This window comes from Cupressus sempervirens, chromosome 11 (genome assembly GCF_028749045.1).
Source record: "Cupressus sempervirens isolate cs-2001-9-10 chromosome 11, ASM2874904v1, whole genome shotgun sequence".
Lineage (NCBI taxonomy): Eukaryota > Viridiplantae > Streptophyta > Pinopsida > Cupressales > Cupressaceae > Cupressus > Cupressus sempervirens.
The window spans coordinates 286912472-286930494 of NC_143128.1; the positions used below are offsets into that span (position 1 = coordinate 286912472).

At 37.0% G+C, this 18023-nt stretch overlaps 1 protein-coding gene across 3 annotated transcripts; it reads right to left on the reverse strand.

Annotated features, from left to right (window-relative positions):
- Nucleotides 1-3497: 3497 nt before the first annotated feature.
- SIC (hydroxyproline-rich glycoprotein family protein) lies at nucleotides 3498-14382 on the reverse strand. 3 transcript variants are annotated; one of them, XR_016358464.1, is made up of 3 exons: nucleotides 12612-14382; nucleotides 3979-4093; nucleotides 3498-3835 (listed from the first exon to the last, which is right to left on the reverse strand). XR_016358464.1 is itself a non-coding variant. In XM_089808751.1 (2 exons), the coding sequence occupies exon 1, from the start codon at nucleotides 14109-14111 to the stop codon at nucleotides 12615-12617; it is 1497 nt and encodes a 498-aa protein (XP_089664877.1). In that variant the 5' UTR covers nucleotides 14112-14382; the 3' UTR covers nucleotides 3498-4093; nucleotides 12612-12614. The 3 variants fall into 3 exon arrangements, 2 of the variants coding, with proteins under 2 accessions (XP_089664877.1, XP_089664878.1); XM_089808751.1 differs by having other exon boundaries at nucleotides 3498-4093; XM_089808752.1 differs by having other exon boundaries at nucleotides 3498-4105.
- Between the last annotated feature and the right edge of the window lie 3641 nt (nucleotides 14383-18023).

Consider the following 18023-nt stretch of genomic DNA (forward strand, 5'->3'; position numbering starts at 1 on the left):
CTATAGTTTTTATCATTCAAAATGATAAATTACTCTTATCAATCTATCACAGTTATATTTTTTAGCCAACAAAATGATATACAAGGTCTATCATTACCATTTATTTCTGAGAGCTATTTCTACAATGATGTATGATAGTGACAAATGATACTTTTATTCCTACATTATATTGTTGATGTTGTCAATAGGAAAATGTTCACAAATGTTTTTTAAGCCAAGAGTGTGACGGGGACTACTAATTATAATGAATGTGTATCAAACCATGTACTAAGATTCATTTCTTCATAATAATTATTTCCCTTCCTATGTAGTTGCAAACCTCAAACAATAATTGGATGAATATGAGGACCGGTACCTTGCCAAGCGTAAATTTGTAGTAAAATGGAAAATTCGAAAACATTTAGCCACTGAAAATTATTATGATATGAACTAAGTATACCACGATTTGCAAGCCATCCACATTTCGTTGACCCACCCAAATGAAAACAAGTTCTCCTACGAGATTTTAATGGTTTAATTAAAGAAAGACACTCTTCGATGGAGGTTGCTTTCTTTGAGTTTTCAAAAAATATTTAAAATGTCAATTTTTTAGGAATGAAAATTCTTGTTATTTAATGTAAAGAGTAGCATTTGGCTGTACATTTTGGGATCTAATTTCTTAGTTGATACACAAACATATCCGCAATGGTAGAGAAAAGCAAATGCCCTCTCATATCAAGCCCCCCCCACCCTTTGCTCCACGTCTGGCAGACGGATGCACCAGGGGCTCTGTTCCCCCGTCTCCAACAGCGCCACCAAATTTTGCCACCTCCACCGAGGATGGGTGGACGTCCTAGTAAAGACTATTTGCTTATTCAACTATTTATGTTCAATGTTCAATGTTCCAATTCAATGCAAGGTTCAAATATTTACTCTTTTACATCTTTATATCTTATATTGCAATACACCATTTCATAATTAGCACTTTTTAAGTACTATATGTATAGTATATACAATTCCCCTGCGTCCCCCGATCCTCCCGTCATTCCCAAATTAAGGCCCCTCTTCCCAAAAACTTGTCCCCCCGTTCAAACGTCTCCCATCCCCTAGGATGGTGTAACTATGCTTATATTGCAATACACCATTTCATAATTAGCATTTTAAGTATTATACATAGTACATACAACCTCCGTGTTCCCACCAATGACCATTGTCCCCAAATTAAGGCCCCTCTGTCCCCCGTCCCAAAAACTTGTCCCCCCGTTCCGATCTCCCCCCTTCCCAGGGTGGAGTAACTATGTCTCACTACAATCAAACTTTACAATAAATTATATTAGCTGTTTTAACTTTAAATGGTGCAGAGCACAGGGACTGCAGTTTCATTGGCAGTAAAACAAGCAAAAATTAATTTCAGCTTTGAACTATTTCTCAAGAATTGCACTAGGGAGTCATTCCAGATTTAACAAAATATTTAATTGCATGTTATGGTGGGTGGTGAGGATTTCTAACTTTTAGTCATTATTACATTTTATTAAAATTTATTTTATTTCCCTAGCTTCTGTAAGGTTTAAAATACTAGTTTGTGACAGTCTTCTACTTTGACAGAAAAGCACAATAAAACCTATTTAAGTTATGTTGAAAATATATAATATTTTATTTTGTACCAGGGTAGTTATACTTACTCTCTAACTTTATCCCATATTGGTTGTGTTTGTACTTTGTAGTCTCTTGGGTGTAAAGTATATTATGTACTCACCCATTGGTCTTCTATGGGCATTCAAATAAATTCTATAGCAACTCATATCATTGCATTGCAAGCTTTCACATTTGATCTCATTGTTCTTCATTGCTCTTGTGGTTGACAGTTCGTGGTATGATTCCTCGAAATATGCAGCTTCATGGGCAGGATCCTAGTTTTCACAACAGTAATGTTACACTATTCAACTAATTGTTGTGTTTGATTCCTACATAAACATTAATTTACATAGGTGGCAAGAATCAAGTAGAATCCCCTCATTCTGAGAAAGTAGATTCCTCTATTCAATGGATACATGGAGGGTGTAGTCCTCTAGGAGGTTCATTTTTGCATACCATTTCTATTGTGTGGCTGAGCGAAAATGATACCCAGAGCTAACCCTATCAAAGAAATCTCACAAATGTACAAGCATTCATCCATATAAAGATTATTTGACCAATTTATAGTGCATATATTTCCAGAAGCCTTTGAAAGCAGCTTTCATACAGGGTATGGAGATCCATGAAAACATAATAGAAGGTAGTTTTGTTAGATATTATTGTTTAAAATCAAATGATAGACGCATGCACAACAAGGAAGCATAGACAAGGTTCATGAATTGTTTAGTAGAATGACTCAAATAGGATGTGATCTCATGGACTGAAAACTGGGAACTTCAGAACAGGGTATAGAGATCCATTAAAATTTAAATGATAATGGAAAATTGATTTTTCTTCTCATAAATAGCCCTGGATAGAGAGCAAGGATGCAAATGTGAAGGTATAAACAAGGCACATGAACTGTTTGATAGCACACTCCAAATAAATATGATCTCTAATGGACCATAATGATTGCATGATTCACACAAATATATTTATTAAGAATTTACAAACTTTCAAGAAAATGTAATGAGCAGCTCACTCAGGTGTTATAGTTTGCTGACTAAGACAATATCTGTCAAACTCGTCTAACTGGAATTTTAAAAGATTTCAAGAATTTTTCAGAAGCTAATTAGCCAACCGCCTTGATTTAACACAGAGATTTAGTCCTAATCAACAAGAAAATTTAGAGACAACAAAGCTATTTGTGGGGACCATTACCCAATAATTAGCGAATTTGAAGTGTAAACAACAAAAGGGGGGAATATGATAGATGACTGGATTTTTTTAGCTACTACAGAAAAGTAAATCAAATAACTGCTAGAAGCAGCAAGGACAGAATCCCTACAGATTTCTTCAGATAATTAAAAAAAACTCCTCATTCTACCAAGTAAATTCCCACATGGAGCAGAAGATAAACCAGCAAACAGATTGCTTGGGAAACCATTAATACATATAAGGAGATCCTATCCAGAAACTATGGTGATTTTCAGAGTTTTTCTAGAAATTGATTGTGTCTAAAATTTTTAGCATCAACGTTTCGGATCACACACAGCGATCCATCATCATCATGATGGATCGCTGTGTGTGATCCGAAACGTTGATGCTAAAAATTTAGACAAAAATCAAATTCTAGAAAAACTCTGATATTGCTAATGGATTGTGGAAATCAAATAACACTAATATGGTGATTTTATCAAGGTGGCTAAAAGATTAAGGCATGGTCTCAAATACAATGAAAACTGAAGGGGTGTTTCAATATGAAAATTTCCCAGATAGAGGAAGATAACGTAAAACTCATTTCACAGTTCAAAATCTCTCTACGAGAACTAAAAAATAGGCATCTAACACTAGGAATAACAATATACAAAAAGGCCATAGATAATCATAAAAGTGAAACCATAGAACCAATGCTTTAAATTAGCGTATTATAGAATTGTTTTAGAAGGAAATAAAACACAGTTGAAACAATCTGGCTATGTACAAATTAGAAAAAAAACGTGAAACCATGGATGTGTTTATGCCAGCGCATTTGAACTTTGGATCATTGGAAAGCCATTCAATATCAAGTGAAGTTTCATCAAAGAGACATTTGTTTTGGAATATAGAAAACTGTTGTCTATGGTTGAGGATTTGATTGAGATGCTTATTTCAGTTTCTAAGAATGTTTTTGAAGGTACACACTTTCCTTGTCATCCTGGCCAACATGAACAAGGTACTTCTGTTTATGTTTACTGGATTGCTGCAGCAAATGTTGCTCTAATAAGAAGTCAAGAAATATCCCCGCTAATTTGGTTTATTCTCCTAAGATCAATAAAGAAATCAGGCATAATTTTCCCTGTCAAGAAAGAGGAACAAAAAGAATAGAAGATTGTGACACCTTGCCTGCTTTTCATCTTCCCATGATAATTCAGGATCAATACAGAATGACATCATATCTTCTCACAGGTGTTGTGTATTCCTGTAGGGGCTTAGGGTCAAATGCTATGTGACGTGAAACCTGGAATTCATACTACAAGAAATATCATAAGAATGGAGTGAAATCTGATTAAAAAACAAAAAATTCCTAAGAAAGTTGTTTTTTAATCAGAACCTCACACTATAAATCATGAAGACAAAAGTTGGTGACATTAAAGGAACAAAGAGTATATTCAAACAATGTGCCAACAAGTTCAAGATATGACATTACACTTGGTAATCTACTTCTTGCAGTTAGTTTTGTTAGCTTGGACAGCTGTTTGTCCATATGCTATTATTTAGTATCTAATTGTTTTTGCTAACAAATTGGTTAGAGCAAGGACAATTATTTATTAAATAATTGACTTCTTTTAGAAGCAACTAGAAACCAATTTTGTTAGGGTTGGTAAGTTGTTTTATATCTCCACCGTCGATTGTAAATCAATCTCGGCCGTTGGTTTACCAACGAGAGTAGTATAAAAGGGGGTGTAGGGGGCATTTGGAGAATAAGAAGTTTGGAGAAACGTTTGCAGTGTTAGCAAACAGTCTTGCAGTGTTAGCAAGGGCACAGTGTTAGCGCGGGAATAGCAGTGGGGAATATCAGCAGGATAAATTAGGAGGTTGTCGGAGTTCTGCCAGTGAGAAGCAAGGAATTTTGTATCTCTTGATTTGCTGAAGTTTAATATAATTCCTCATCTGTAGAACTGGTTTTCCCTTAGGGGTTTTTCCAGGGACAATTTGTCCAAAAATATTGTGTTCATTGTGTTGCGTATTTCTTTCCGTATTTTATAAGTAAAATTGCAGTTGTGTTATTTTTCGATATTAGCTGGGAATTTATTTTCAGCAATTTAATAATCGTTTATGATAGGAGATTAATAATCAGTGACTGCAATAGTTAAATTTTTCACATGGTATCGGAGCACTGTTAAGGGTAGAAGAGTTTTTCCCTAGGAAAGAAATTTTGATATTTTAGATTTATTATTGCTTTAAACCCTTGAGATGGCTTCAGCTGGTTTGAGAGATCAGGATAGATTGGATGGTGCCTCAAATTTTGGTGTTTGGAAGGCCAGAATTTTTTTATTATTGGAAGAGAATGGTATCAAGGATTATGCTACCAGTGTTGTACCTGTACCAACAGATGCAACACAGCTTGCAGCATATAAGAAGGATGATGCCAAAGCGAGGAGGATAATCCTTGATGGTGTCAAGGATCACATTGTTCGACATATCTTGGAGCTAGATACAGCGAAGAAGATGTGGGACGCCATTCTGAATCTATACCAAAATGCTACCACCAATAGAAAGTTGATTCTCACAGAGAAGCTAAAGAATACCCGGATGAATCAGGGAGAAGACGTCACAAGTTACCTCACCAGGCTCAGACTTGTCAAGGATGAGTTAGCAGCTGTTGGAGATAGCCCTAGTGATGACGAGCTAGTGAGAATAGCTCTAAATGGGTTTACTAAACAATGGAGTGTCTTTGTTCAAGTTGTCAGTGGACGAGATACTTTACTGAGTTGGGATCGACTATGCACTGATTTCACTCAGGAGGAGTTTAGACTAAGTCTTGTCAATGGGGCCAACAAGAGTCAGAAAAATGAGGTGGAACAAGAGAATGTTGCCCTAGCAGGTAAAGGGAAAGCAAAGAAGGGATCTAGCAAAGGATCAAATTCACAAAGTGAGAAGAAGAAGGACCTTTCTAAGGTCAAGTGCTTTGGATGTCACGAGTTTGGCCACTATGTCAGTGATTGCCCAGAGAGGAAAAAGGGTAAAAAGCAAGTGGCAGCTTCAGCAAGTGCGGAAGAACTCTCCAGTAGAATGGAAGATGAGTTTGCACTCATAGCTTGTATGGTTAGCTCAACCTCACAATGTGTTTGGTATATAGATAGTGGGGCGTCATTTCATATGACAGGAGTCAGAGAGTACTTCTCCAGTTACAAGGAGGACACCAATATCCAGATTTCTATGGGAAACTTGTCCAAACTCAACCCTGTTGGGAAAGGGACTGTTCAGTTTCAGAGGGAGAATGGAAAAATAATTCCACTTCATGATGTGTTATATGTGCCAGGCTTAGGTATGAATTTGATTTCTGTATCTATTCTTCAAGATAGGGGGTATAATGTACTCTTTAGAGGGACAAATGTGTTGATTAAGCACAAGGATTGGAAATCACCCATAACTATTGGAGTTAGGAGTGGTCGCCTTTATAGATTGCAGTTTGATAATCCTAAGGCACTTATGAGCAACAGTAATCCTAGAGATCTTGGAGAGCTATGGCATAGGAGGATGGGCCATATTCATCATGGAGCACTTAGATTGTTTCGTGAGACGGTGACAGGTGTTCCCGAGGTGAGCACAGAGCATGACGATGTATGTAAGGGATGTGTGTTGGGGAAGTTTGCAAAAGCATCTTTTCCAAGGAGTGACACCAGATCTAAGGGTGTTCTTGATCTAGTACATTCAGATGTTTGTGGACCGATGTCGACGAAATCTCTCAGAGGATATGAGTACTATATTACTTTTATTGATGACTTCTCTAGAAAGACCTGGATATACTTCTTGAAGACTAAGGATGAGGTTTTCAGTCGATTCCAAGAATTCAAGGATCTTGTGGAGAACTCGACAGGAAAGAAGATAAAGGTTCTTTGGTTAGACAATGGAGGCGAGTACAAAGGAAATGTCTTCCAAGAGTTCTGCACCAGAGAAGGAATCAAGAGAGAATGGACTGTTCCTTACAATCCACAACAGAATGGAGTTGCTAAGAGGAAGAACCGTTCTATATCGGAGGCAGCAAGAGCTATGCTACATGACCAGGACATGCCCCGTTACCTATGGGCAGAGGCATGTAATATAGCAGTCTACATCCAGAATAGAGTTCCACACAAGGTGCTAGGGAAGATTACACCAAAGGAGGCTTTTACAGGGAGGAAGCCAGATGTTAGTCACTTCAGGATATTCGGGAGTTTGGCATATTGCCATATTCCTGGAGATACATGTACAAAGTTAGATCAGACTGCAAAGAGGGGGTACTTTGTTGGGTACAGTGAGACCTCAAAAGGCATACAGGATTTTCATTCCAGGGACAAAGAATTATTGTCAGACGGGATGTCAAGTTCATGGACGACAAGGCATTCAGGAGATCCAGAGATTTGCCAACAGATGATCAAAGTGAGCAGCCAACAGAAGCTCCAAGACCAAGTCAAGAGCAACAAAGCTCAAGTACAGTTACCAGTACGAGTGTAGACTCAGTTAGTGAAGATTCATAGAGTATGGAGCAACAGGTGCAACAGGAAATGCATCTAGAAGACTTAGAGGTTGACATTTCATCCTCTACAGTTGGCAGTGGGAACCATGTGGTTCTAGATACACAAAGGGATACTCAGGAGTTTGTGGGAGCACCTAGGAAGAGTACTAGACAGCGAAGACAACCAGCCAAGTTCAATGACTATGTGGCATTAGTTAGTCAATTGGTAGATAGTGAGTCTTCTAGCTATCAGGAAGCTACAGAACATCAGGTATGGCAAGATGCTATGGTTGAGGAATATTCTTCAATTATGCAGAATGATGTGTGGGAGGTAGTACCTAGACCAACAGATAGGGCTGTAGTTGGATCACGCTGGATCTATAAGATAAAACACGGTGCAAATGGTAGCATCGAGAAATACAAGGCGAGGTTTGTGGCAAAAGGGTTCTCTCAGAAAGAGGGAATAGACTATGAGGAGACATTTGCTCCAGTTGCTAAGTATACTTCTATACGAGCTGTAATCTCACTTGCAGCACAGATGGGATGGCAAATCCATCAAATGAATGTCAAGACAGCATTCCTTAATGGTGAGTTGAAGGAGGAGGTATACATAGAACAACCAGAAAGCTTTGTAGCACACAGCAAAGAGACCCACGTGTACAGATTGAAGAAAGCATTGTACTGACTCAAACAGGCTCTTAGAGCGTGGTATGAGCGCATTGATACATACTTGCAGAAAATGGGCTTTGTGAAGAGTGAAGCAGATGCTAACCTCTACTACTTGATGGTTGGGGGTGAGATTCTCATTCTTGTTCTTTATGTAGACGACCTATTTCTTACAGGTTCACTAGGGCTCATAGTGGATTGCAAGAGGAACCTTGCAGAAGAGTTCGAGATGAAGGATTTAGGACTTATGCACTACTTTCTAAGCATGGAAGTGTGGCAGACAGATGAAGAGATTTTCCTTAGTCAAGGGAAATATTGCATTGAAATCTTGAAGAAGTTCGGGATGGAGGATTGCAAAGCCATGTCTACACCCATGATCACGAATTGGAGGAAGGTAGATACATCTAAGGAGAAGGATGTAGATCTCACTTTATATAGACAGTTGATCGGTTCACTTATGTATTTGGTCAATACTAGGCCAGATATAGCATTTGCAGTAAACTCTCTTAGTCAGTTCATGGTTGAAGCAAAGAGAATGCATTGAATAGCGGCTAAGCATGTGCTACGTTACTTGCATGGTACAATCGAGTATGGGATCAGATATGTTCGAGGTGAAGGTATCAGGTTGATAGGCTTTACTGACGCAGATTGGGCAAGAAGTACAACAGACAAAAGGAGCCCTTCAGGGTGTTGTTTCAGCTTGGGATCAGGAGTTGTATCTTAGTTCAACAGGAAGCAGAAGTCTGTGGCTCTAAGTTCAGCAGAAGCAGAATACATAGCAGCTAGCATGGCAACATGTGAAGCTATATGGCTTCGAAAGTTGTTAGTAGCCTTGTTTGGTCAGAAGGTTAAGACTACTGTGATACATTGTGACAATCAGAGTTGCATCAAGTTGTCTGAGAATCCAGTGTTTCATGATAGGTCTAAACATATAGATATCAGATATCACTTCATCAGAGATTGTGTACAAAGGGGAGTTGTTTAGCTACAATACATACCTACAGAGGAGCAGGTAGCAGACATTCTGACTAAGGCATTGGGGAAGGCAAAATTTATCTTCTTCAGAGATAAGTTAGGTGTCCTGCAGAGCAGCTTCCTCGCTAAGAGGGAGTGTTAGTTTTGTTAGCTTGGACAGCTATTTGTCCATATGCTATTATTTAGTATCTAATTGTTTTTGCTAACAAATTGGTTAGAGCAAGGACAATTATTTATTAAATAATTGACTTCTTTTAGAAGCAACTAGAAACCAATTTTGTTAGGGTTGGTAAGTTGTTTTATATCTCCACCGTCGATTGTAAATCAATCTCGGCCGTTGGTTTACCAACGAGAGTAGTATAAAAGGGGGTCTAGGGGGCATTTGGAGAATAAGAAGTTTGGAGAAACGGTTGCAGTGTTAGCAAACAGTCTTGCAGTGTTAGCAAGGGCGCAGTGTTAGCGCGGGAATAGCAGTGGGGAATATCAGCTAGATAAATTGGGAGGTTGTCGGAGTTCTGCCAGTGAGAGGCAAGGAATTTTGTATCTCTTGATTTGCTGAAGTTTAATATAATTCCTCATCTGTAGAACTAGTTTTCCCTTAGGGGTTTTTCCAAGGACAATTTGTCCGAAAATATTGTGTTCATTGTGTTGCGTATTTCTTTCCGTATTTTATAAGTGAAATTGCAATTGTGTTATTTTTTGATATTAGCTGAGAATTTATTTTCAGCAGTTTAATAATCGTTTATGATAGGAGATTAATAATCAGTGACTGCAATAGTTAAATTTTTCACACTTGCTGCATTGTTAAGAACATGTATGGGGGAAAAGGCTCAAGATTTGGTCATATTGAGAAGGAAAGAAGTGAGCAGATTCATACGATGTGCGAAATTCCGGCATGGAACCATGCGGTAAGCAAACAGATAGATAAGACAGTCACAACCATAACAAGAATTATTTAAGAGTCAAGTGACTAGAAATCACGTTCTAAAGCATCCAAGCAGAGGTTGATTGGACGGAAGGAGTGGAACCCAGGATCAAGAAGCATCAACTGCATAAAACAAAAAGTGAGATAAATTAGGTCAACATTGCATGACGACAAGCAATACTTGGGATGGGATGAATATCATGTCTTTTTCTCAGTGGTCACCCAGCAACATCCACATAAGTATCTTTTTAAAACAATTTAATGCTAAACAATCAATATGTAAAACTCAAACTACAAATAAATTATAATAAGTATAAATTATAATAAGCCAATATACTTTAAACTCCAAAATTAAGTATTCTCGGACCAAGAACTCACAATAGAAATTCTCTTGGATTTTTTTTTAAACTCAATTTATAATTTCAATACAAAAAATCAAATCAGAACAAAAGCGCAAGATATTGAGCCTGCCAGCTCGCATGCCTCAAGAATGGTAAAGCCCTTTGGAAGTGGTGTCCATCCACACTCACATCACCTCCATCAGCTTGAGCAATCCCACTCTCACTCCTCCAATTGGCTTGGCTGCCACTGTTGCGATCTATGGCTCCTTCACTACACTTGTCGTTGAGATTGAGTCCTGGACCCAAGGCAAGAACAAAGTCTTCTGCACTGATTATAAGCGTTCATAAAGTATTTTTGACCTGTGTAAACTATGATAATCTCGGGGTTCCCCATCCTCTCTATAATAAATATACCCTTGCTCTCCATACGGCGCACACAAATTTGCACTTTTTTACTTGTGTGGTGCATGCATTGCAATAATCAGTGTTTGCGGAGGTTCACAGTTTGATTCCAAGGAAGTTTCTGTCAGACCTAGATGTCCAAGTTCCCATCTTTGATAATCTCTAACGGTTTTGTCCACCATGTTCATGAGATTTTTACATCTGTTAAATGATTTATTAAATTTATTTGACATTTTCATGAACAACACCTCTTGTCATACAATGAAGGTACAAACCAATGCTTGGGTTTTGTCATTGTTCAGTGAATGAACACACTTGCACTGAATTAAATTGTTTAGAACACAATCAAATTTCCCCTAATACCTGCACTGACCCTTCTCTACTGTGATTATGGTGTAATCCTCATGGCCTCATCTGTTAATCATAACCGTCATGTCCACCCAACCTCATTCATTCAGAATACGATCAAATTTCCACAGAACTTTTGCATCTGGAATTGCCAATCTAGTGTACAACCAAATTCATCTGAATTCCAACCAAATTCATTTGACTCTTCTTTTTTAGGTCGAATTTCCTAGATTGTATTAGTTGAGGATGCAACCATATTTAGTAAGTTTTGTGATTATGATATTTATTATGTTATCTGCCAAATTTTCCCGAGATTCCAATTTGGCCCTGTCAATTTGGGGTATAACCAAATCCACCAACTGCCATTCATTAGTAGTTTGGTCAAATCAACCCCTCTACGTGGACTTGAAAAGCATGAATGACAGCTTTAATGTTTTAGTATTTAATGGTTAACCCCCATGGGATTGTATTATTTTAAGTGGGATATTTATAAATGTAAGTTTTATGTTCAAGTCCACCTGACCTTACCTTTTTAGGCATGGTTAATCCATGGTGCCTCATCTTTTTGGGGTGTAGCATGCATTATCTCAGATCCACTCATCTTCATTGGTTTAGGGTGCTTTTGTTGATGTGAGTTTTGTTCCACTACAACATATAAAATCAAAGATTTAATATTCCACGATGAAATACCAGATTTTCAACACTTTCTTGAACAAGGATTGCTCATATGCTAAACAATGTATCCAGATTTGTGACAAAATGAGACAGCCTCATTCCCTTCTTAGTTGTGGGTTTTCACTCAATTTATTATGATGTGGTATGTTGGTTATCACAAAGGGACTTACATTATTCATTCAATTGATACTTGACTTAAACTACTTCAATCACTTCCAACCAAATAAATACAAAGGATAAGGAGTTTAGAAATTCTAACTCTAAAAATTTAAGACAACGTTGATGATGAGGTGATCCTCTAACCAATCTTGCTTTGATGTCTCAACTAGGCATAGCATGGTGCTTAGCTTCTAATGATGTAGAATGATTTACACATTGTCAATGTTCATCCAAATACCACAAGACAGTTCCAAATGCCGATGTTCCAATCAATCATGAATCTTCACATCAACTGGAGCAAGAACTATAAAAAGTCAATAAAACAAGAAGGCATAAATTCGAAGCAGTCGAGCCCCAATCCATGTAACTTAAGAATAAGTACGCATAGCCCAAGCTGATGAAAATGCAAGATATTAGGATCAGATAACAGCAATGCCACAAATATGTAGCACCTCTAAGGCTGGGTAACCATCAGTACCAGCAAATTTGCTCATGACTAATGATGCACCTTCTAGTATGACGAGACCAAATCTTGCTCATGAATAATTATTACATGCGGACACAGAGCTTCCATTAGTAAAGAAATCAGAATTCATCAGTGTCTTCGGAAGCACAAGAACCATACAGTTATTACACCTCTAAGACTATTCATTTATTGGAAACCAGCATTTACTGGTGACCCAAGAAGCAGAATTCTTGTATAAATATGAGAACCAATAATGATTCAAACAAACAATAATAATCATTTGCTCTGCTTTAGACAAGACAACATTTTTGTGAAAAGATAATAGTTCTGAGAAATATATATGGTACAATAATTTCATACCAGTTAGCTGCAGGATTCATCTTTGATAGCATCAGAAAAAGCAAGAGCTAGAGATTCTGCAAGGCTTGGACCAGATCGGAATTTATCTTTTATTTGTGAAGTTTTTGGCTTTTTCAAACTAATTGACCCAGACTCGCATGATCCTGATTGATCTGTATCAAAGGAAATTCCCTTGCTCCTAAACATCTTAGCATTAATTCCAGTTTCTGCCAAGCTATCGATTAGTATAGGAACAAGATTCTTCCACGGATCCTCTACCATGGATTTTTTAACAAATAAATCTGGTCTTTCACGAGCAGAGACATCAACGCGATATCTCCGACCACCTTGCACTTGATTAGGGCTGGGAGATCCTCCTAAGCCTCGGCCGCCCCTACCTCTGGAATTCATCCAAGCTTGTCCCCTGCCACCTGAGCCTCTTCCCCTTGGATCGGAGCAGGAAGCACCTTTTCCGCCTGAGCCGTAGCTAGGACTACCCCTCCCATGGGGTTCTGAACAGGGGCTCCCTCTACCACCTGGGCTTCTTCGAGGATCGAGCCACGAACTCCCTGGAGCTGGAAGCCCGCTGTAGTGTGAACCACTCTGATCTTGTTGATGAAGATGTTGCTGCGATGGAGGCAAAGGCTGGGAATGAATTTCAGGTGACCCAAAACCATCCATGTTGGAAGCAGGAACGAATCGAACAGGTGTAAAGGGCGCAGGGCTTTCGTTACTCGGTTGAAACTGTTGTTGAGAATAGGGTTTTTGTGACCAAAAATTATCATTACGTGGGGTGTTACTAAATCTTGCGTCAGAGGTCATAGACGCGGGGCTTTCATTGCTTGAATTGTGAAACCGCCTAGGTTGTGTGCCGCATTGAGGTGGTGATGGCTGTAACCACGTATTGAATCTTGGGCCTGGGGACATAGGCAACGGACTTCCGTTATTAGAATTGAATAAACCCCTATGTTGAGGACTACTTTGATTCCGCTGCTGATGCTGCCCCAATAATGGGGGTGATGGGTGATGGAATCTTGGAACAGGAGGCATGGGCAGAGGGCTTTCATTGCTTGAAGTAGAGAGCCCACAAGGGCTACCGTAGTGCTGAGGGCCAGAAGGAAAGTTGGGATTGGAAATAGGTGACCCAAATGGCGCTCGAGCTCTAGGGCTCATCAGATTCCCTGAGTGAAAATTTTGAATCTGGTTATAGGATCCCGCGGGTGTAGAACCATTGGTAGGAGATATCATCTCCCTAGGTGTATTAGGTGTATTGCTATTATTTTGATTAGTCCTTCCATTTTTCCTGTTACCAGAAAAAGCAGCAAGTGGGTCAGTGTAATAATCAAACCTGGTAGAGTTGTGAGATGTGGGTGTAACCGAGGAATCAATTAAAGGATTGGAAAGAAGCCCTGGAACAGACTGCGAGCTTTCTCTTTCTTTAACTGGGTCTGTGTTGCTCTGTCCAGCTTCCATGCGCATAGCCTTAAGCCTTCCTTTTCTCTTTGCCGATTCTTCCTCCATCCCTGAATAAGTGGACAAATTTATAAATCGCCGTGAAGAGTTTGCGTGCGGGTTATCTTCCTGACCAGTCACTTGTGTCGAAGTCGAACGTTTTTCCCTCTGAACTTATCAGCACCAATACAGTTATGGCCTAACCTGTGGCACTGGCTATTTGGCCGATTATTTTCCCCGGCCTCATAGCCCGTCCCAGACCAAATCAAATCAAATCAAATCCTGCCAGGGTGAGAAAAAGTTCTGAATGCCCTAAATTTAACCGACGCAGATTCCAATTTAAACAAGAGACGCGTCATAGTTCCTCTTTTATGGCATAATAGTTGTAGAGGTGTGATGAGTGAGGATAAGGTTAAATAGTTCTAAATTATAATTGTGAATGCATTATTTTTGGTCTAGAAATGCACTTGTGAACTTAAAAGATGGTTCATACTTTGTTGTTAAATTCTCGTCCTAGAAATGCACTTGTGATTTGATAGGATGGCTCATATTTTGTTGTTAAGTTTTCGTGTTATATTATTATATCTTTGCGCATTTAAGTCCAAAAATAATAGGCCAAAGTCTCCAATATAGCATTAAGTACTTAATATCATACTACGATCAATACATATGCTTTAGACAAATTTGCACCTTTTACATTGACAACTTAAGATATGTGCAATGAGAAAAGATATCCATACCAATATTTGAATTATAGAACTTTAAGAAGTGATGAAGCATTTGGAGTATCACATTATATGTTTAAGCATGTTATGCATGTTACTGGAGAATCATTAGTAGTTGGAAAAACTCCCTCAACTACGTATTATTCTCATCTTGATTATCAAATGGAAGTCACGCTATTTTTAATCATTAGATAGAGATAAATAACAATATAGAACAATAACAACATAAACATACATGCCGAGGAAAAAAGGATAGATAATATAGAAGAGGAAGAGGAAGAGAGATAAAATAGTAAAATAGAGTGATACCAACATAAGTTGTGTGTGTGTGAGAGAGAGAGAGAATTAAATATAATTATTTTTCTTAATAAAACAAATAGTCAAAATAAAATCACGGTTAAAATAAAAAAAATTTTAAAAAATTAAAATTATATTTTAATTAATGAAACTAAGAATTTAATTTTTATATTAAAACTCACATTTGTATTAAAAAAATTAAATGTATTGAAATATAAAAATATTTTATGAGTAAAACTAATTGTTTAATTTTACACAATTAGAGAAGATTTACTATTTAATGTTTTGTAATTCTTAATTTTTCATAAAATTAAGTAATTTTTAATTATGAAATAATATTTATATAATTTAATATGTACATTTGTAAATAATAAATACATGTAATACACATAAATTTGATGTTGATGAATGAATATGATGTAATAAATAAGAAATAGAATATAAATATTTAATTTTAATACATAGTTTATAAAAACTTAATAATAATTTATATATCTTTTAGAATTGAATTATTTCTTTTTTGTGGTTATTTCTTTTAGTATGTTTTTTTGATGTAAAATATAATTATTAATTTAATATTTAAATATATTTATACTAAATGATAAATTGTTTAAATAAAAAAATATTAATAATAATAAATGATATAATTTATAAATTGTAACACTTATCAATTATACATATTACAAACACTATTATAAAACATAATTAAAAAATAATATTGTTTAATTTATTTTTATAAATGTAAAATAATAGTAATAATTTAACTACTTTTATAGCGAAAAGGTCAAAAAAGTGTATTCGAATACCCATAATTCAGGCAAGCGACTGGCAAAATGGATTTCAAAGAAAAGAAGACAAAGGTTTTTGTCTTGGCAGAACATGAATAGCTCATATACGCAGGAACAGAGCTTCAAATCTAGGTTTGCAAGGCACTCCAAGGTTGAAGTCTCAAACACTTTCACCCCTCTTGTAGACCAACATGTCGATAAGTTTGAAAATTTGGCCACTAGATGCCCTAATCAGCTTCTACCATGCTAAACATTGGATTCCCAAAGGAGAATCGAGCTGGGTATTCATACCATAGAGAGCTTAGACAGACAGATTTTTGTTTACAATGCTACCAAATATGCAAGTCAAAACTTGAATTCCTTTTATCTAAGGCAAAAGGGTTTTGAATTTCTTCCAAGTGATGCTCTACCAACACCTCAGCAGGATATTGCCTATTTGTACTTGTCGTCTATTTATATTCCACCACACAGAAGGGAGCCTTCACATCTCTAGACAAATCCAGCTTACCCTAAGCTTTCTCAACCTCTATGCGAAAACAATGGAGAAAATGTTCTCATTATCAGTGATAAAGAAAGTGAGGAATGTTGGCATGATTGTCAAGATTTTGGCCTCTTTGCTTATTGGAATGGCCCTAAAGCAGAGCTTTATGAGTTGGTCGATTGGTTGGAGGATCTCTGTGGTTGCCAGGTAAGTATCTCACACTATTCTAATAGATTAATTTTCTTGCTCTTCTGGGATGCTGAATTGAAACAAGAATTTTCAAGGATCTCTTAATGTCTGTTCAATGATTTTGTGATCAAATTCTTTGACTGGATTCCTTATTGTAGAGAGGATAGTTTAAACCTAAGTATATCTACATGGTTTGTTTTGAATTCATTTCCCCCAGAGCTCAATCATATCAACATCACTAAACGTATTGGTAGAGTAGTCGGGGAACTAATAGGTATAGATGCTACCTTTGAGAGTTGTAACAATCTAAAACTACTTATTAAACAAAATATAAACAATTCAAACCCTAACTATTTGAAATTAATCACAAATAAATCTATATATGAGTTAAACTTCTAGAAGTGTGAGGGTAGAATTTCAGAGATCATAAGGCTTGATGATGACAGAAGCTCTTTTTTCAGATTCCTCCCCAAAACTTTTGATCTTGATCTCTATTTTTTAGAGGTTTATAGAAGGAAACTGTATTCAAAATGGGAAAAGCACATATCAGGAAAATCGGGATTCTCAAGCAGATCAGATTATGCATCATGTCAAAGGACCGTAGATCTAGAGGGTAAGCATAGTAAAACAATGAATAAGGCAGGATTCTCTAATAAGGCAGAACAATTGGTTAGAAGTGAAAAGGATGTTTCTCAGAAAGACTTTAAAAAGGTGTTAGATACAGATAGGGCTTTGGAATTTAGAGATTAGCTAAAACAAGAAGAAGACTACAACACATTTAGGGAATCACCTAAAGATTCAAATAGACAAAGATTACAGAGCATTATAGTGGATGAAAGGAAGCACAAGAAAAAAGATAGGAAATCTAAGAAAAGGAAGGCAGATCAAAAGGCAATCAGTGAAGCAAAGACACAGCCAGAAATTAACATAGAGGAAAATGTGGTTCTTTCAAGTTGTTTAGAAGATAAGGAACAGGCTCTACTTTTCGAAGTTGTAGCAGAGCATGGCAATGGATCAAAAGATAAATCTGTGAATTGTCAATGGGTAGAATCTTCACTAGTTAATGGCACTAATGATAAGGAACCCATCAAGAGGTTAACCAAATTTTGGCAAACCCCATCTCCAAAGAAAGTTCATTCAAATAGTTCAAAAGATCCCACAGAATTGGCTCCCAAAGATATTCCCATTCAAGATTTTCAAAACTTCTTAAATCAAAAAGAGGATACGCAGAAAGAAATAGAAACAAGATGTTTTAAAAAGGAAGAAATTGATTGTATAGAAAAATTATCAGAAGAACTCAGTAGAGTCTTTGATTGTGAGAACAAAGATGATGACATCTTGGCACAAAAAGAAGAACTCTTACAGAAAGTGTTAAAGTTGGGAGGTGAAAATTATACTTTTACAGATCTTAAGAGGGACTTTCAATCATTTGAAATGGAGGCTAATCCAATTTACCATCCAAAAATAGAACATACTCTTGAAGAACAGGCAGATAAAGATT